Raw genomic sequence first — 22,278 nt, 5'->3', positions numbered from 1 at the left:
GCTATCATTTTTCCCCCTCCGAACAGCCAAAGCTAACATGTGAAACTACAAGCAAAATATGCAATTATTCATTTTAACTCACCCGCGGTTTTGATCATGTCAACTGATGGACGAATCAGTAAGAAAAGAAGGAAAAAAAAAAACCACAATATCAAAATGAGGTATAGAGAAAATTAAAATCAATTGATGGAATGATGATACCATACTTCTGTGACTGTAATTAAAGTTTTCGAGGAATTGCTTTAACCTGCATTCAATGGATCGAGCGAAGTGAAATTAGTATTATCTGCAGAAGTTATATACGATGGCATCACTAAGAAATAAGAATATAACTACCACCATTGGCATGCAAATTACATACCTCATAAAAAATGGAAGTTTGGGATCAACCAAAAACTCGAGCTCAAAACCTCGAAGCAACTCCCCATGAATATCATAAATGGTGAGGTTCCAGGGGATCACCTTAACGAATGGAGACGGATAGACAAGGTTGATGGTGCAGGTATCATAGATAATTAATGATTTTAGAAAATGAAGTACAAGATATGATGATGAGTTTGTTTTGGTATTGGAGGAAGAACTGCTAGGACTATTGACCAAAGAAGAGGAATCTACGTAGTTTGCAGAATTCACTCGGCTTGCACAACTCACAAATAATACGATAGGGGAACCGCAATCGTAAGAGTAAGATTGAACATTTGCACAATCAATTTGAGAGAATGGAAAGGAATTGCGAGGAATAGAGTAGTAATCGTTTTTTATATTCACATCCATTAATCTTATTGTTCGGTTCTCATAAGAGATTTCTTGGACATAGTACTTAACTCTAGAAAAGTAGAGAGTTGTACGATTGTTCTCACAAGCTAGTCGTGCTGACCGTTGTGATACCCCCTAATTTCGGAACACGGGTTGATCAAGTCCGCGCACAAAATCAGGGAATATCTAAGTAATTAAAGTATTTAAACAAGCACAGAATACAAAGATGAATAATAAAGAATAAATAAACCGCTGAAGAAAACTAATAAAGAAATATATATTAATACTTCTCCAACAATTACAACTCGGAAATCCGTAACTCAATGACCCCTTAAAACATTATCCAATAATCTAATACTACTTAAAAGTACACAAGATGAATAGATGAATGACAGTCTCCCAGCTGCAGATCCTCAACCTCAAGACTGGAACTCTAATAACCTGAAAAATAAATCGCGGGTTAAACCCTACGAGCAAGTTCTCTCTACCAGACCTCTGAAAACCAATAAGCAGATCATCTCTGATCAAAACCAAACCTAGTAAAGTTTTTATCTTTAATAAATAATGATACACATATATATAAATAATTATATATAAATAATACAGTCACATTTATTAATAGGTTAATTAATCCCAAAACTATTATCAATGATTAAATAATAATCATACCTAGACCAATCCACCATTTCTTTTAAAGAAAAGTTCATTAACATCAATCTTATCCTAGACAGTTAATTAATCATTTAAATAATAAACTATATTTAAAGAAATATTCCATTTAATCCAATACCTAATAATAATTTTAATTAGTTAAATCATACAGCCAATAAATAGGCTTTGACAAATAATCCATGTCTCTACCAATATTATTTTATTAATATATATAAAATAATATACAAACCTGTAAATACTAGATTATTCTAATTTAAGAATATCTAATCCTAATTCAACTATACATACACTAACCATAGATGATATTTTAATCATCTAACACAGTAATTTAATTACGATTTGACAAATCAACCATTGTATTATAAATATATTTATTAATATATTGGCAACTCAACCATGCCTCCTTAAGTATATATATTTATACTTTTAATTAGTAACTTATCCATGCTTCCTATGTATGTGTTTTATTCATACAAATATTTAGGCCATATATTTAAGCCTTTGGCAACTCATCCATACCTACAATTCAACCATGTTTCAACTTTAAATTTAACAATGAGCTAAATCACACATAAACATCTCATATATTTTATAAGTATAACATTACTTTAATACCCAGCCTATCCAGATATACTAAATAAGAATATTTAATATTAATCATCTTAAATGATATTTATATATATACACATATATTATATAATATATAAATATGTATAATACAATTCCTAATAATCTTTGATTATTTAATTTATATATATACATATATATCAATATATATATATATATATATATATATATATATATATATATATATACACATCCTTCCAGACTTATCCTAAATAATTAAACCATATATACATATATATATATATACATATGTACTTCCTTCCATAACAATATATTAATTGAATTATATTTACGCAATTTAAATGCCACTAAATATCGTCAGATATAGTTTCCCATAAATACTCCATCTCCGTAAATAATTTTCCGACACCGTCTCACTAAAACGTAAATTTGTCCTAGTATGATAGGAATCGGATAATGAAATTAGTACCATTGGAAGAGGACGAAAAATCCTTAAATTTGAGCTCAAGAATGACCTAATTTTGACTTAAGATGACTGAGTTATAACCGTTTCAATTTTATGTCATAAACAGGCAAAATAATAGGCTGAGCATAAATACCACTATGAGCGCAACCGCACCGGATTAAGAACGACACGTGTCGCACTATGATTCACTGCTATATCAACTCTGATGGTTCGTGCCGCACTAGATTGTTTCTAAGTTGACTACACCTAATCCATGGTTCAAATTCACAAGCGCACCATAATATCATACGCCGCGATGCACTGGATCACTCCACTTACATCAAAACACTTTAATAGCCCAGATTAGCGTGACACCATTATTCCTTGCACTATACCACATTGGATTACACCCTACTGATTCTCCAATATAATATTTATATACACACACACACACATATATATATATATATATAATATTCTAAAATCAGAAAATTATAGAAACATCCAAAAAATTTCAGAAAATTCTAGAAAAATACTAAAAATTCTATAAACCCTAATTAACCCTCTTGGGTCATAGCTCAAGCATACCAATTGATTTTAAATAAATACAACCTATATATATATAATTAAAATCCAACAATTCCAAAAAAAAATAAAATAAAATAACAATAAAACATGCTTTTAATACTCCGATTTAAATATTAATTTAATCAAATAAAATTAACTTAATTATTTTGATTAATCTGTTCAAACCATGATTTAATTAATAAATTTAATCTAAGCATTGATACTCAAGGTGAAATTCTTATGAGTTTTAAGAGGAAAGTTAGAGAAAGAACTCGTCTGAAGGTTTCAAAATGAAACCGACGCTTCAAACTTTGATTGTCTCTTCCAATCCAAACATCCTTCTTCTCAGATCTGGTCTCCTCCTTGACAACCTTTCTTCTTCTTCTTTCTCTCTGCCTCCTTTATTTTTCTAACGTGTAAACTTTTAATCCTAAAGCTTCATGTGTATATTTATACACATTAAAATCTAAATCATATTCCAACTAGGACTATGAATTAAAATAATAATCTTTAAATAATTTATATCTATAAACATATATATATATATATATATATATATATACCTTCCATAATTAACCCATTGGTCAATTAAAACATATATACCTATATATATATATATATCTATATATATATATATATATATATATATATATCTTTCTATAATAATTATTAATTAATTATATTTATATATAATTATATATATTTATAATTAATACAAAAATGATCATTTAAATAATTAAATAACCATGGACCTTTATTAATTAACCCAATAAGGCTTCATACAAGCCCAAGACCATATCTTTTGGTCCAACTTCCCTTAAGCTCAAGTCCAATTAATTTAAATAAACCAAATAATTAAATAAACACTTAAATTAAAAAACTAATTACACTAAGCACATAAAAATAATAATAAATTACAACCAAGTCACACCATACCAATAAAATCAACACGTCAACAATTCAATTAATAATTAAGCACACACCCAACAATCATCATATCAATAATTCACGAAATATAAATAAAATAAAACAATTAATCTAAGCACTCAATAAAACAAATCAATTAAAAATTAAAATATACGCAATTAATTCAAATTAAATAAATTATTTAAAAATAAAATAAAAGTAATTAATTCCATTTAATAAATCTTTTAAAATATGAGGGTATTACAACCGTCTCCGCAGCTACGAGGATGGCCTTTCAAGTGAAAAGGGTAGCTAATGTTACGAGTGTCTCCGCAAGAAGAAGGGGAGCAGTGTTTGTTTTCTGTTTCTTGGGCACAATAAGCCCCAGAAAACAGAGCAACTTCAACAACCATAATCCCAACTGTACTACTAATTTTTTTGTGCTCTTAACATCGTATGTAAATTCATGCTTGTGGGCATTTGGATATGGCTTAGAGATAGCGAGTTCGATTAATTTGAAGATGGCTGCAATTAAAGTAGTCCTCTGAAAAATCTAAAGAGGACGACTTAAAATTAGAAGTCAAAAGTAATGTTCGGTGTAGGAGGAAAGAAAAAGAGGAAAAAATTGAAAGTGGGATTGAAATAAAGAAGCTTATGGATTTATTTTATTTTGCTTCTAGTGTGAATATTTCTGGCTCCAACTTTGAAAAATCAAAGTCAAGCAAAAGAAGATTAAATTAAAACTAAAAGTCAGTCAAAAGTAGGGGCAGTTTGGCAGAAGAGAATAGGACAGATGAAAAAAATTTCCTCAAGAAAAGAGAGGATGAAAAGAAGGAGACGGAGTGAAGACGGGAAAGAGCTGGAAACTTAAAATGTGAGTCCCTTTCATGCTTCTATTTTAAAAATGGAGCATAGTCATTTCATTTTGTTATGAACAATTGAAATGCAGGTGGAGAAATGTTGAGATAGTCATTAAGATGAGTCTCTCAGGATAGTTATTGACCCACGTATGCATATGCATTTACACATATATAATTATATACATATATAGGTGCGCTTAAAACAATTTACAAGGTTATATATATAAATCTTGTTCAAAATGTCAATGCCATGGTTTTCGTTTCATGAGGCTAAGGAGCCAATTTGATTAGAGGTATGTTTCCACCCATTTGTACATTTTATGTAAGTTTTCACACGCTTGCTTACTAATATTCATGCACCCCATCATGGGATTTGGGACATTATACCAACTACGTATCCAATACTTTTCAGATACTGTATAACACATTTCTTACAAATTTTGAATTTTAAAAATATTAAAATGTAACTTTTCCAACAATAATAATATAATATATTTGTTATAAAAAAATTCAAAATTTATTAAGTGATGAATAGAGATGCTTGTTTTACATGTTATGAAAGAATTCTTATGTTATATTAATTATCACTACAAGAAAAAAGGGCTTCTACGAGGGGCGAAAAACGTCGTGGAAACCTATTCACAGCGCATTCTAGGCACTCGTGTATGAGGGTTCCTTAAATACTTAATTTTTTTTACGAGAAAAAATTTACCTCGTAGAAAAACAATAGATTCGCCGTAGAAAATAATTTCGTTTATATATATTAAATTATATTTAATTAACCTACGAGGTGCCGTGGCATGCCGTAGAAAAGGTTTCTACGGTGAATTGTAACTACCCGTAGAAAATTCACGAGACACCATCGCCTGCCGTAGAAAAGTTTTTTACGGCGAAGAGTAACTACCCGTAAATAATCTCACGAGGTACCGACGGATGCCGTAAAAAATTTTTCTACGGCAAATTGTAAATACACGTAAATAATCTGACAAGGTACAGAAGCATGCCGTAAAAAAGTTTTCTAAGACGAATTTTAACTACCCGTAAATAATCTCACGAGGCATTGAACTATGCCGTAGAAAACTTTTCTACGACAAATTTTAGATATCTGTAAATAATATAAACCATTCTCACGACTTGCCATGTATGCCGTAGAAAAGTTATTTAAGGAGAATTTTCACTTATTTATGGTATTTCAAGCTCCCCGTAAATAAAATATATATATATATATTTTTTATAAATAATGCACCCTTAATTAATTCCAGTTAATCATCCACTACCTATAATTCACATCATTTTCAGCTATAATTCAATTCAATTCAATTCAAAAAATATACTTATCCCATTAAATATATCAAAAGAGTTAAAACATTTTTACAATTCATCATTTATCAATGTTCCAAAACAGAAAGTACATCCATTTGTCAAGAAAATCATCAATTTCTTAACACTTCTGTTGAAATATTGACAAACCTTCTAGCACTTGAGTTTCAGTCTACACTTGTCAAAAAACCACCTCACTATACAAAATCCAAGGAAGTAGCTGCAAAATCCACGGTACAAAATCCAAGAAAGTAACTGCATCACACAAGTCTCAAATTCAGAATGCTAATAAAAAAAGGAAATAACAAGATTATCATTTATGAATCAAACACAAACATTTTTATATATTTAAATTTTTTTTCCGGTGCTTCTCAGATCTGTATATTTGCTTTTTTGCTGTGTTTTTTTATAGGATTAAAACATAAAATTCATAAATACTCTCTGCTTTGGATATTGGATTAGCAAGAACCTCTGTATTTAATTGATAGATAATGTCTATGACTTTTTCTTTTTTTCTTTTTTAATGATTCGTATTGATTCAGGAACTCTCATGCACGAATTTATGCTAAAATGTTTATATACTGTGCTGATGTTAATTTTATGATTTCTTCATACACTCCAACTGCAACAAGATCAGGGGATAAATGACAAGGACTGCATTTAATTTGAAAGATTTGTCTAGTTTTCGTTGTATCTGATATTAATGCTAAGGGTGTGTGGTTAACTGGGTTTAGATAGGAAAAAAGGCTATAACAATTAATCCATATATAATTCACGCAACAGGCCATTAAAAATTCGTGTTAACATTCTATATTCATTGAATTATTGCAAACTAACATTTATGGGTTGGAATAACCCCGGTCCCTAGATATTTAATACTCTCTCGTCGTTCAAGTCAAAGTAAAAAAGTATTGTCAAAATTCTATTGAACACCTCAACTAATTTTATTTGAAAAAGAATATAAAATATATCCAAAAATAATGTCTCTACAACATGACATGTGCAACCGATTAATTTCAACCAGTTGCACTTTAAAACCTTTCAAAAATCTCAAAACAAGGTTGAAAAATTTCCAATGGATTAGATTCTGTCACATGACAGAATCTAGAGAGTTCATAAACCAGGTGGAGAACTTCCAACTTGATCTTTTGACCACAAATCACAAAGCAAATGAAGGTAAAAAATATATTCACCACCCTCAACCATGTATGTAGGAATATGCATTAATGTAGGAAAATAATAGAATCTAGCTTAACTTTCTAACTCATCTACACTTCTACCTTGAAAAAAAAAATGTTAGCTAATTCATGACAGGTTCGGGTTGGATTTTGGGTTGCTAAACATGGATGAATCCAAGCCTAGACCAAATTCCAAATAACACTGCCAAAACCCCAATTTTTTTGGATTGGGCTTTGGGTTTGCCCCGCCGAGTTATAGTCTTTGTCATAGGATCAGGTCCTCTCAGAAGTTGTACCCAAAAAAAATATATAAATAATTGGAAAAAAAAACGGAGAACTCAATAAATGTTACAATGTAATGCACCTTATTTTAACTTTTTTCAAACATTTTATATTAGACACTACTCCCCTACTATAGCTGTGATCGTCTCCTCATCCTAGCTAACTAGTTTGTTCTTGTATAGACACAACATATCTTATATTTTTAATATATTGAATGTTTGAAATTATTCTCCTAGGATTGATTCTCAAGAATTAGATATACTTCTTATAATTATTCCCTGCATTCATCGGTGGTGAGTTCTTCTTCGACCACATCGACCATTCGACCTTCTTCGGCTTCAGGTTTCTGATTATCATCTCCAACAATTGTGAGTTCTTTCTACTTTTCCATGAAGGCCCCTCTTTCTCTCTCTACACACATACATGTATATACTTATATCACTTTCTACTTTTCCAGAGACCGATGTGGTGGATTTATTTTTGTTTTGATGGCTATTGTTAGATTTGGTTTAAAGCTTATTTTATTGTTTTGTATATGATGAATTTTTTCTTTTTTTTTCTTTTTTTTTTTTGGAAGTTTTTAAAAAGAGAACATGGTGATGATGTTGATACCAAAGAAAGAACATGGTGCATGTGGTCCAAAAAATAATATAAAAAAATAAATAAATAAAATTAGTGTATTAGGGACGGTACATGCTGTCCTCAAAATTATATGCATCAGGGACGTTCATAAAAACTGTCCTTAATATATAGAGTATTAGGGACAATTTCTACCGTCCCTAAAATTTATTAGGGACGATATTATTTGGGACGGTAAATACTGTCCTTAAAAGTCGAGTTTTTTAGTCACAGTCATATTTTATTGTCCCTAAAGCTCTTTTGGCACCCAACAATTAGGGACGGACAGAATTTCTTTTCAAAATCTTGTTTCATTTTATAAACAACATATCAACAACTTCTCCTCCACAACAATCAATCAAAACCTCCACATACGATGATCTCATACTCCCATGCTTTCAACATTTTAAAACAAGAAATAAAAATGGCCTCCACACGGGCCGATGTACCAATAATGTAATAAAGTTCAAGATACACCGCAAAATTGGTCACTTAAAGGCACGTGACCCCCCTAAGTATGAGTCTAAAAAGCATTAAAATTGTGCAATCATAAAAGAAGCTTAGTATTTGACCTTTGTTGTAAACTGGAACCATAGAAATTCTGATTCTTCTACTCCTAATGAATTGGTGATAATCAATCCTGTCAGGAAAAAATATTTCAAAAATGTAATGCCAACAAATACATAAAAAATCAGATCGTACGACTAATTTAAGAAATATAATAATAAGTTAATGAATGACTAATTGACCTGAATAATTTTCACATATTTCTTAGGCCATACAACTAAGCTTGTGTTAGCATCACGAAAATAAAAATTTCCATTTAGGCTTGCTCGATACAAAGGACAGTCGCTGACCAAGATATCATCAAAGAAACCTATAGAAAAATTATTTATATTCGTACATAAAAGAAACCTCCTGCACTCCACTCCCTAGACCTTACCATAATTTATTTATTTATTTTATTTTTTATGGAGTAATATTTGTTTAAGGTAGCTAATATTGCTATAAAAATTGACTAATTAACAAGAGAAAAGAAAAGTTGATAAGAACACAAGTGTCTCCCAAGGCACAAGAAAGCAAAACAGTTCTACATGTTTCATCAATTCACAAGAGTCCGTACATAGTTCTTTAAGGTAGCTGGGTGGAGCAGCACATGGCATTTCATGATCCCATATTATAATTCCTAGCTCCTAAGTTTTTAAACTCATTAATCTCGTAATTAATTAACATAAGACTTGATATTTAAACAGGTACTAAAGCTCAAGGAACAGCTCATTGAGGCAGAGAAGGAGATACAAAGGCTACTGGAGCGATCGGATGGGGTTTCAAGCAACAGTCCGAGTTCATCATTCTCAATGGATGCATTGGAGCCCCCTTTTCTGAGAATTCGGGATGTAAGGATTGGAAAATGTCTTGTATTTGTTGGTTCTAAGTGAGGTTTGCCTTTTTAATGTCAAATGTTAACCAAAAGGGTTCATGGTTATTCTATCTATATTGGTATCACAAGGGCAATTCAGGGGCATTTCAGTCATTATACTCATGAGTGTGTATGTGTTATACTCTTATTATATGCTGCAATACACCACAGAGGTTATTATCAGGTATATATATACATCACAGCCATTGCAGCAATATATATCCTTGTTAAGGGCAATTCTAGTATTTCCTAGTATTTTCATTGTGCAATAAAGGACCCCCTACATTGAGCCACATGAACAGTGGTCCTAGAGTGATAGGATAATAACAGAAAAATGAAGGTCTTAATTGTATATGTATCAGCATTGTACAATGACAATGTAGGCTGCAGAAAAGGTGGTTTGTGTGATACAAGCTAGGGCTGCACTGGGGTTGTTTGGTCTATTCAGTGTATACAATGTCAGATTATATTAGTATCTACAATTGGCCAGTGATGGAGAATACTCATCCACACTAGGGCAGCAATTTCTTGATATATATATGCTGTTATAGCAGCAGCAGAAGGTTGTACAAGAGAGAACCTGAAAATAAGCTTTAGAGCTGAGAGTGTGCACTTTTTGAGAGCCAAAAATGAACCTCATGAGCTGAAAATGAAAAGGTCCTTGAAAGCTAATAGTTCAGGATGATTTCAAAGTGATTCTTTGAAGAGTTGTGCTGTGTTTGAGCTCTGGAATCAACATACAAAGGTGCTAATCTAATGAAGACTATAAGGGGCTGTAAAGCTGATTTTATGGTGAAAAATGAGACTGAGAAGGTGAAAATTTGTTGTGGCTATTTCTTAAACTAGAACAAGGGGTGAGCAAGTGTATCTTGGTGGTTTATATCAGCTGAAGTCATTTGGGAACACATATCAAAGCTGGTATAGAATCTCATATCTCAAACCCTCAATTTAACTTGTTTTTCTGGTTTATACTGTTGGAACTGAGTTTATCATGATATAATCTTGCTGTACTATGCTTGTACATCATCTGAGCATGATTGTATTGATGATTTGAAGCTGTTGAAGTTGATTATAAACCAGAAAATTGGTTTGTTCTTGTTTTGACCTCATAAACCTCACTAAATAAGGTTTTCAGTTTAAAAAGCCTGCTGAGTGTGTGCTGTGACTGAAATTCAACTGCTTCATTGCTATGTTCTTTATCTGTGTAATGGTAATTTGATATTACATGACTGAGAAAATCAAAAACAAAAGAATGTAGCTGAGAAATCAATTCAATTACAATTAATTATTACATTTAGGAAAAAAAATTATTACATTTTGGTTGGTTCAGATTTATGTAAGTCAGGGTTCATGCCAATTGCAATTAATTATTAATGCATTACACCATAAAATTTCGTTTCATCCAGTGACACGACAATAGATAATCAATTCCACTAAACATAAGTGTGTGATTGCAATAAAAGGATCTTTACCTTCAAGCTCTACCATTGCCTTCTTTATCACAGGCATGAATTTACCTGCAAAAGAAATTGATTTTACAGAAAAGAGTTGGAATTTTTAGTACAAAAATTAACACGAAAGATTCAATTCAACTAACAAAATTGGCCTCAAGATTGTGGAATTTCCATTTATATTCTCCCAAAGGAAAATTTCAGGATGGGGGCAAAGACAACTGCAGCTCCACCTAGTTTCAGAGAGTTGCTTAATGCCGTTGTTGCCAAGCTAAGCTTATTGTATTTTCGCTCTACCCTCATAATCTCAGCTTCCCATCATACTTATAGATGAGACCACGGAGTGGCGGCAGCTTGTATTGAGGTTGGCACGTAGAAAGAGCAAGCTGCTTTCTTAACGGCATGTTATTTGAGGAAGGTACGGAAAGCAAGAAAAGATGGAGCAGTCACATGTTGAACCGAGGTAGTAATCCAAGACAACTAGCAATCCTTTCACTGTTGTGTATCGCTCACTCCCTCCCTACTAGCGTTCTTCCTTTGTCTTCTCTAAAGAAGGGCAAGGTTTGGATGTGCTCTAGATGCCCTTCATAATGCAATTTTTTTTTTTTTCCCCGCTAAGGATGTAAAGAAAATTATATATATATATATATATATATATATATATATATATATATATATATATCAATAAAGATTATAGTACAATTATTATCTTTCTTCCACCCTAACAAAATTAAACTGCAAATGGTTATTTTTCCAATTAACTAGCTTCCAGAAATATTGTTCTTCTAAAGTCATATATACTCCAATTAACCTCATCTATTGGTCACATTTTGGTTACATTTTTATCTTACAATGGTTTGACATAATTATTGACCTTTTCTCTACCTTCCCATTTTTCTTAGAAATGCTTTTTTCTATTTTTGATTTCTACATATGAAACTTTTTTAGTAAGTTTTAGTGAATCATTCCCATCTCTAATTCTACAATTCCTTCAACATCTATATAATGCTACAACATCTATATAATGGTATTATGTTCTCTGTTATGTCCCTTCTCATTCAACTTCCTATCATTTATTTTTTCTTATTCATTTTTATTGGCTTCTTCTAGCATGTCGAGTACTCAGACCCATACTCCAAAAGATGCACCTTGTTCCATTCACGTTGTGTCCACCCTGGTGCAATTTTCTATAGAACAGATTTGATAGCTATTATAGATATAAAAAAAAAAAAAAAAAAAAAAAAAAAAAAACCACATAACAAGAAAGACATATCAAGAAAAAACAAATGCATGACCGATTGTAAACTATTACCACCAGTTTTCTGTGTAGTATAACATAAACATAAAAATTACGTTCACAATATATAAATACATATCCATGCTAAAAAGACATGTCTAAGTTGGTTAGTAGAGGATTAATGTACCTTAGGACTAATAATTCTCAAATGGTCTTTTTTCGAACTTCTTCAAGTTTCTTCAAAATCTCTGTTGGAGTTATGTCCAATTCATCTACAATTTTTCATTGCAAATCCAGCGGCAATGTTAGGAACTGCTCACACAAATCTCTATCAATCACATCCTACAAAACCATTTCAAAATTTTAGTTTTGTTCCAACATTAATTGGAAAGACCGAGCAGGAAAAAATGAATGCCAAATTTTCTCAACATATTCGAATAATTAAGATGCAGAATTACTAAGATACATGTTGCCACTTAAAAAATAATAATAATAATAAATAAAACAATAATATGATGCCAGCCCAGGCATTCAATATAATGAACTATTATTAATAGTGGTGGTATCATCATCAGCAGCAGCAGTTCTAAGCACTGGCCAATACCTCTAACTGGAACTGTTTTAGTTCAAGTTTGACATGCTAACACTCAACTAAACACACTGGAAATGTGTCAAATCTTTGAAAAAAATAATTAATAACAATAAACACAGTTGTTTCTTCCCATTTTCTATTGGAAGACTCAAATCTATGTGACCTATGAAGAACAAAAGCTTTTGCAAATGAGCCATTTCCATAGTGTATGGTTGATACTAAAACGTTTGTATAGGTCTCCAACACTACTTCAATGTATCAATACGTTGAGAACATATGTTTTTTATTTTTAATAGTTCTTTAATAATTCAAGACCCAAGTCAAAACATATCTTTAACATTGATAAGCAGACTTCTTAGTGAATCATTCCCATCTATAATTTTACAATTTATATAATTTGCTTCTAGAGATGTGTATGAGAATGGGATTATGAAAACACTTTTATCATTGTCATATATAGTGAAGGCTTCACTATTTATTCTTCTTGGCACTTAAGAAACTGAATATTTTATCATAACCATTCCAAATAAATGAATAAAATATATCATTCATTATAAATATTCAACTCAAATTCCACATTCCAACTAAATATTAGTTGCCGCCAACTCAAAATAACATCTAATTTTCAAGTATCATTACTCCGCCATAACAAATGTAGGAAATATACCTCAAAAAAATTAGTCACATCTAAGAACAAATAACAAACTTCATTAACCAAAACCAAAACAGAAAATTAAACAAATATTTAAAGGGCAAAACTCATGTGCACCATAAATAACCATTCAGTATGTAAAAAGACTTGTCTAGTACACCAATGTTCATTTAACTAATGTATTAACTATAATCTATACACCATTGTTGAAAACAGCATCCATGAACCACCAAAACTTAGTTAAAGCACCTACATGTGTGAAGTCAGCCTGGCACCTATGTAATTTATAAAAAATATTATTCCAAATGTAAATATATACACTCAAACAAAGCAATATTTAGACATGCATAAATATTAAATCTCTTTAATCTAATTAATAAAATAAAATCCCCAGCAAGGCTTAACATAATAGCCAAGAAAAGCTCTCTATCTCATTAAAATCTTAGTTCCTCAAACAAGTACGAATCAACCAACTATATGAAAAGTAGCAACCCATACCACCACCAAAACTAATATTAATTACTCAAATAAGTTTCATTCTTAGCTAAATATTCAAACTTAGCAGGCAGGAATTTTTAAAAAAAGAAATGCCCATAAATACAATCAATATGGAAATATGGACAACATCTATCATTCTTCTCTCACTTTCAAGAATACAAATGAAACTAACTCATGAAATTCAAAATCTACCACAAAATGTTGATCTTCAAGATCAGTTGAGTTGGATATTAAGTGTTAAACTTCTAAATAATTGAGAATTGGGTAGTAAATACAATGTATGCAGGTGGGAGATCAGAGCAGGTGGTAGTAAATGCAATGTATGCAGGTGGAACCTAAAATGTGTTATTTATTGTATATGCATATATTTTTAAAATCTCTAAGTTTTTAGAGCAGATGGGAAAATTCATGAACCTCCACAACATGGATTGTTTTCGCACCGCTCACTGTTAAGCTTCTTTCCATGTTTATATGTCTATATGGTCCAGTGTTGGTCCTGAATCTTTATGGTCATTATCCATAATAAATTTAGGGATATGTTGGAAATAAAATAGCAAGTCCTAATCAGAATTTCTGACTGCTAATGAACTGCATTGCTGAATATGTTTTAGAGAGAGAAATTCTTATATGTTGTATAATATTCATGCAGTACTTGTAATATCAAGTCTCTGGGAAGGTAAAGAGAGCATTTCAATTATCACAACTCACATACATTAGGGACTTTGATGAATGTTTGTTTTAATTTTGCCCATGCCAGTAGGGTTTGAAACCCTTCTTCTTCTTCTTCTTCTTCTTCTTCTTCTTTTTGAATGTTGGTACCTATTTTCTACCTAGTTGGATACTCTCAATCTTCTATAGTTCTATTTGATACTTTTGACAATACATAACACATTAGAGAAGGCTATTAGATATAATATGTGTCCATCTAAGTTGAATACACAAAGAATATCTTTTAATTTTTAAGTTTTACTAAGTAATAGACAATGAATATCTTTAGCAACCAATTGGAATTGAGGATTTTAGGAGTAGATCCAAAACTGCTTGCAAACTCAGAAAATAATAATGAAAATCAGAAATTTTGAAATGGGACAACACTTAATTTCAATAAAGGGAAGAACAAGAACAAAAAGGATAGCAAAATATATTTTTAATGATATCATTAGATCTTTGATTAAATTTTTCTGTCTTCTTTTTTTTTTTTTTTTTTTTTTTGAATTTATGTTATACAGAAATTTCATTTATTGATATGATTCTAATATTAAGAAGAAAAGACTGAGAAATGAAAGAAAAACTCCCAAACAGAGTACCAAAAATGTAATTAATGTGAAAACCTTTGGCATCTACCTACATACCATCATAAGAAACAAAGAAATGAAACATGAAAATTAAATAAGATGAAATAATTGTTTTTCCAGGTCATCACATCCCCAACCCAACTCCGAACAATCAAACTCCAAAAAACAAGCATATCTATTCCATAAAATTATATAAATGTAGGCAAAAAAAAAATTTCTTCATAAATACACAATACAATCAATGTTATGGGAAAATTTATTCCATTATCAGTTAAATTGAAATCATCTCATAGGACAGGAAATTCAACAAATTGTATACAAATATAAAAAAATAATGGAAATTTAGGTTTTGACCTGGTGGCGGCTGTGAACGTTGTTGTAGTATGGATAGGGGTGCTAGAAAGGCGATCGCGAAATCCCACCAAGAGAAAGATAGCATTCTGAAATATGCCCCAGATCTCTTCGATTCTCCGGCCAAACTAAAACTGCAGTATTTTGAGAGAGATAAAAGAAAAGAAGAGTACTCGAGAGAGAACTAGAATGAGGCAGCGCTTGAAAGTCTTGAATGAGGGTAGAAATACGACAAGTATGCAAATCAAGGCGAACGAAGGTTGTGGTCAGTGGAATCAAGGACTGTGGCGATCGGCGTATCATGTTCTAGGGCTTCTCTTTGCGAAAGGACTGAAGAAAAATTAGGGGGAATTGGTTTTTGTTTTTTTTTTTTCAAGGTTTCCCATGTGAGTAAGGGGGGGTTTTGGTGGGAATAAACATTTTCTTCTCTAGGTGGTATAAACAAATATCTCGCTCAAATAGATCAAATCAAGAATCAGTTCACAGACACACACACATATATACAAACATATGTGCATAAAAATATATAGATATAGAGAAAATTTTGTGAAAAAGATTAGACTGATAATGGAAAGGATGAGAGGCAACTATAACAAGGTACGTACCATCGTCCATGGTGGCTCGATTCAACTTCAATTTTTCGTCACTGGTTGAAAACCCTAACCTCTTCGCTGGTCGCTGACGGAATGATCGACACCGTCCGGAGTCCAATCTGAGAAAGATGAGTTTAGGAAATCAAGCTTTCTTTCCTCAAGTTACTGCCACCAACACGGTTCGTCCAAAGAAATCGATAGATGAGAGATTCGGGTCTCTCTCTTTCCACACTCTCGTTGAAGCTTCTTTGGGGAAGAAAAACTCTGAAATGGGTTTTTTCTTTTTTTCTTTTTTTGTCCGCCTATTTACTTTGGCACTTTGGCGGGGGAGTGAAATTTTTTCGGTGGGAAAGTATTTTGGTGGGCTTTTTCCTTGTTTGGCCGGCTATTTTGGTGGAACTTATTTAAGGCGCAAAAAAGGCGCCTTAAGTGTGAAATTTATTCATGGGCTCTTTAATACACCGTAAAAGACTTAAATTCATTTTTTTAAATATATTTTTTAAGTAATTTTATTAACTGTGCCTATTCAATTTGGTGGGCAAGTGTTATTGCTTATTTACGGGGAAAAAAAAATGCCTTAAATGTGAAAGTTTTCAACGAGGAACATTTATACTGTTAAAAGTGTACAAATATGCCATAGATATATCTAAATATTCACGACCTCTTTAATACACCGTAAAAACATTTTTCTACGACGATTTTACTAAATCCTCGTGGAAGCATGTCCTATAACGTAACAATTACGAGGATTCTTTTAAAAACTCCGTAAATGATGGTAATCACGAGGCAAAATAAAGAGGCCCCGTAAATACTATGTCGTAAAAGCCCACATTTCTTGTAGTGTATTGCATTTAAATTCATAATATTACAAGAAACTTAATATATATATATATATATATTAAAAATGTAGTTATATACATATAACTACATTTAATTTTTGTCCAATCCGACATATATTTAATTTTCGTTGACATTTGTTATATGGCCCTATTCGTATCATGTCGTATTTGCACTCATATTCATATCCGCGCTTATCATGGCCATCATCTAAAAAATTAAATGTGGAGAGCAAATGAGATTGAGAAGATGACACAGACCATTGTTGAGAATTATTAACAAAGTAATTGTTTTCATTCATATATATATATATATATATATATATTTGATATATATCATTGGAACACCTCGATTTCTGGCTGACAAGTCCAAGATACCATAATATACCCATCAAATGTTATTTGGAGAGAGAGAGAGAGAGAGAGGCTGTGGAGCTAGAGTAGGTGGTTACTTCGAATGAAATGGCCAAATTTCCCTTGCAGTACTTGTTTCTGATATTGTTTGCAAGGCTAGAAGGCCGTGATGAATGCAAGGTTTCCTGGTGCAAGAAGCATGGTCCGGCCATCCGTTTCCCCTTCCGGCTTAAAGACGACAACCAGCCGGGACACTGTGGCTATCCGGGGTTTGAGCTAATGTGCAATGAGAGAAATCAAACGGTGCTCCAGTTACCAAATTCGGTAAATTTGCTGGCCAAGAAGATTGATTACAAGTCTCAATCGATTCACCTGTTTGACGGGGAAGGCTGCCTTCAAGGACAGCTTGTAAACCTCAATTTATCTACTGCCTCTACTTTTCAGTTTTATCCACATTTACTGGTCAAGAAGATTGATCCTTCTAGGTTCATGGCTTCCTACGCTTTGTACAATTGTTCTTCACCAGATGAACATTTACATTACTTCATCCCTTGCCTTAGTACTGTTCCGGGATATCAAATTTATGCTGTCAATGATTACTCACTTCTGCTTACAAGTCACTACCTGACTTCCTGCACAAAGATTCGTAACTACACTTCATTTATTAGTCCTGGCAATATATATTTCGAGAGCGATTATCTTATATTGTATTGGTGGAAACCAAATTGCTCCAAATGCGAATCAGAAGGCAAATTATGTGGTTTAACGAATCATTCCACGGGACATGAAATTGAATGTTTCAACATGCCTAAAACAGCAAAAGGTACGTCATCACATATGGAAGGACTTCTTTTCAAAAGCTGAAAATCTGTTACACATTATTTGATCCTATTTTACACAGAAAAAGATGAAAATCTGTTGAATCGAAATTAAGCTAAGCAAGAGAAATAAGCTGATAGAGACAAAATACTTACTAGTCGGATTATCTTGTATCACAATCATGGAAAAGTAATTAATACTTTGATCTTGGTTTACAGGTTCATCAATAAAACAAGTTGTGACAGGTGAAGTTGCCGATCGATCACCTTTCGTTTGTTATCAGTGGACTAGAAAAGTTCTTTTTGAAAAAAATATTTTTTCTTCGGTTGACTTGGTTTGTTTTAATGCAGCTATTGTGAATTCGGTTGTCATAATTTTTGCTGTGGTAGTCCTCACGCTCTATCGTGCTTATAGATCAAACAAAATGTTGAAAGAAGATGAAGTAAAGATTGAAAAAATTTTGGAGGACTACAGAGCACTCAAGCCCTCAAGATACTCTTATGCTGATATCAAAAAGATCACAAATCAATTCAAGGAAAAACTGGGAGAAGGGGGTTATGGGACAGTGTTCAAAGGAAAACTTTCCAATGAGATTTTTGTAGCTGTTAAGGTCCTGAACAATTCAATAGGAAATGGAGAAGAGTTCATCAATGAAGTAGGAACAATGGGCAGGATCCACCATTTGAATGTGGTTCATTTGGTTGGCTTCTGTGCTGATGGATCTAGACAAGCTCTTGTTTACGAGTTTTTGCCAAATGATTCTCTAGAAAAGTTCATCTTTTCAGAAGGTCACAAGAACCATTTCCTCAGTTGGGAGAAGCTGCAAGATATTGCTCTGCGCATAGCGAAAGGAATTGAATATCTTCATCAAGGGTGTGATCAAAGAATCCTTCATTTTGATATTAAACCTCATAATATATTGTTGGACCACAATTTCAATCCAAAGGTCTCTGATTTTGGCCTCGCAAAGTTGTGTTCTAAGGAACAAAGTGTTGTCTCTATGACTGCTGCAAGAGGGACCATGGGTTATGTTGCCCCTGAAGCCTTTTCTAGGAATTTAGGGTATGTGTCGTATAAATCAGATGTATATAGCTTTGGAATGTTGTTGCTTGAAATGGTTGGTGGGAGGAAAAATATTGATGTTAAAGTGGAGAACACTAGCCAAACGTACTTCCCAGAATGGATTTATAATCGTTTATATCACGGAGAAGAACTTGGTATGATCAGCATTGAGATTGAGGAACATGCAAAAATAGCACAAAAACTAGCTATTGTTGGGCTATGGTGCATTCAGTGGTACCCTGTGGATCGGCCTTCCATGAAAGCTGTGATTCAAATGCTGGAAAAAGAAGGAAACAACCTAACCATCCCACCAAATCCTTTTGCTTCTGCAAGTCAAGCCTGCAACAGCTCTCAATAGAGAGTTAGCAGTAATTTTAGAATGAAATTAAGAGCACAATTGTTGATGTTTCTTACTAGTACTGTCTAAATATTTATGCTCAATACGCAATGTTATTTACTCATCAATAAGTACCGTAATCTTATCACAATCTAGGTGATCTTGAATAAGTGCTATTTCTTTTTTTCTTTTCTTTTTTCTCCTTTTTCTATCTTGTATAAGTTTACATGGCTTGAAATATTTAATGTAATGTTATTAGAAGAAACATCTTAATTATGGTGTTGAATTCGAATTAAAACTCTATTGGTGTGCAAGGACCCTAAAATGATACTAATTATAAAATAAAATAAAAATTCGGCATGACCTCTGCTAAAAAGGGGTCCTACAACAACCTGCTTAAATGCATAAAAATGTAATAGCCTCTCTTGGACCTTCAAAATTTATCAAACCTATCTTAGCACACAATGCAAATAATACATTTCGACATTCCTTTCATCTATTCATTATGCTTCAACATAGTTCAGCTCATGGTGGAACAATTAAATGCCATTTAATCCAAGTTTCATAATTACAGTCCCGAAAATATAATTAAGATCAAAAGCCTATGTCCTACAATGTTTAGACAACTTATACTAAAGCTACAGCTCATGCATATAATTACAATAACAAGAGTTCATAAGTTTCAGTACAGAATACAATATGCTAAGTTTTACACAAAAAAAAAAAAAAAAAAAAAAAAAAAAAAAAAAAGAAATAGTGAGACTTAGATACAAAAATAACAAAATGATTTTCTAATCCATATTAGGCCTGTGGTGGAACGTCATCCACCACTTCTGTTCCGTGTTCTGAAAAAAATGTTAACTAATAAGGTGAACATAAAGCTCAGTAGGTGGTGCCTAAGACACACCTCTTGTGACCCCGTGAATCTAAACAATGAATAGAAATATAGAAAACGGGATCATACTATGCAAAGAGAAAAATAACCACAATATCACATTTATAAACCAAGTCATGGATGGATATGCCGTACAATGGGTGCAATGTAATGCAATGTCACTCCCCATTTTATAAAACCATTTCCATCATCATTTTCAAACAGTTAGTGAAACTCATCCCATGGTGACCCCATAGCGGCACGAGAGGAGGATTGGCTACTGTCTCTGACCCATGGTAATCCCGTGGCGTCATTTGGGGCCAGGTAACTCAACCACGCTAAGAAAATCTCCTTAGTCCCCTATAGACCTCGCTAACACCACGGCCCTTAGGTAACCCCTAGGCAACTGGATTTTCGCAAAAATAAAAAATAAAAAAAAATCCTTTTCAAAACCTCTTTCCAAATATCCATTTCATTTCTTTCAAATCAATTTTTCCCATTCCATGCCCAATGATATGCATGAATGTCTCATGTTTTTCGATGCCATGTCAAATAAAGGATTTTTACAATTCACAAATCAACATAAAATTTTCATATTTCACAAATCAACGCACTTCCATATTGCAAATTCTAGCAAATTAATCATAATAGGCATGGAAATTTAATACTTAGACATGCTTTACAACATAAAAATTTCTAAAATTATATTTCATGCTTTCTAATCACCAAACTAGCACTAAAGGCACAAAGGGCTTGAATTAATCAACAATTGACATGATTCATCATCATATATATCAAGCAACACATAGTCATAACTTTGGCACAATATATATATATATATATATATATATATATATATATATATATATATATATATAATAAAGCACGAAATTTGTACAAATCAAGCATGCTAATCACCAATTAAGAAAAGTAATTCAAAAAAAAAGCCTAAGAACATATGAATTCGAACCCCTACTTCACTTAGATGTAAAAACCTCCAAATGGGTTCAAAATTTCGAAATCCTTAGAGTACACCAAATGATGAATTGCTTATATTCACACGTAGATCTCGCCGAACTCTTCGATTTGCCGCAAACGGCACCCAAAAATTCCATGTGGTTGAAGAGTAATCAAATAGTGAAATTCATGAAGAAAGAAAAAGAAAAATAAGAAAAGTGCAGAAAAGAAAGCTTTTGCCGGGGAGAGAAAGAATAATGAGGCCAAATGGCCTCTTGGCCACTAAATTAAAAAGTAAGTGGTGGTGGGTCCCACCACAAAAGAATATCCCACCATTAACTTATATATATGTGTGTGTGTGTGTGTGTGTGAACAAATTATAACATTACATTCTCCCAACTTAAAAGATTTCATCCCCGGAATCAAGCCATACCTGAGGGAGAAAACAACTCTGGATACTTGGAGCGAACCTCCTGTTCAGGCTCTCATGTAGCCTCCTTAACTCCATGATGCCTTCAGAGAACTTTCACCAATGGTATCGTCTTTGTTCCTTAACACCTTCTGCTGTGTGTTAAGAATCTAAACTGGTCCCTCCTCATAGGAAACATCCTCATCTATGTCCACATCAACCCAACTCAAAATGTGAGATGGATCCAGCTCGTACTTCCGTAGCATCAACACATGAAAAACATTGTAGACCCTGTCCAATTGTGGTGGCAAAGCAAGTCTGTAGGCAACCTCTCCTACCCGGTCCAAAA

The 22,278-nt window shown here is 32.5% G+C and overlaps 1 protein-coding gene and 1 long non-coding RNA gene across 3 annotated transcripts; one reads left to right on the top strand and one right to left on the bottom strand.

Annotated features, from left to right (window-relative positions):
- Positions 1–6,109: 6,109 nt before the first annotated feature.
- LOC132271638 (uncharacterized) lies at positions 6,110–16,767 on the bottom strand. Of its 2 annotated transcripts, XR_009469751.1 has the most exons (6): positions 16,294–16,767; positions 15,692–15,822; positions 12,488–12,642; positions 11,085–11,129; positions 8,765–8,832; positions 6,110–6,369 (listed from the first exon to the last, which is right to left on the bottom strand). It is a non-coding gene; the product is annotated as an uncharacterized LOC132271638 (long non-coding RNA). The 2 variants fall into 2 exon arrangements; XR_009469750.1 differs by having other exon boundaries at positions 15,692–16,760.
- Positions 16,768–17,556: 789 nt separating this feature from the next.
- Positions 17,557–20,019, top strand: LOC132271637 (rust resistance kinase Lr10-like). The gene is made up of 2 exons (XM_059773084.1): positions 17,557–18,294; positions 18,641–20,019. The coding sequence occupies exons 1-2, from the start codon at positions 17,580–17,582 to the stop codon at positions 19,708–19,710; spliced, it is 1,785 nt and encodes a 594-aa protein (XP_059629067.1). The 5' UTR covers positions 17,557–17,579; the 3' UTR covers positions 19,711–20,019.
- The last annotated feature ends 2,259 nt before the right edge of the window (positions 20,020–22,278 follow it).

The sequence above is a fragment of the Cornus florida genome, unplaced genomic scaffold (assembly GCF_030987335.1).
Source record: "Cornus florida cultivar Cherokee Brave unplaced genomic scaffold, ASM3098733v1 CherokeeBrave_3.0.0_Hap2_Chr08, whole genome shotgun sequence".
Taxonomy (NCBI): Eukaryota; Viridiplantae; Streptophyta; class Magnoliopsida; order Cornales; family Cornaceae; genus Cornus; species Cornus florida.
The sequence above is the reverse complement of the archived record's forward strand: the minus strand, read 5'-3'. Positions and strand labels throughout refer to the sequence as shown.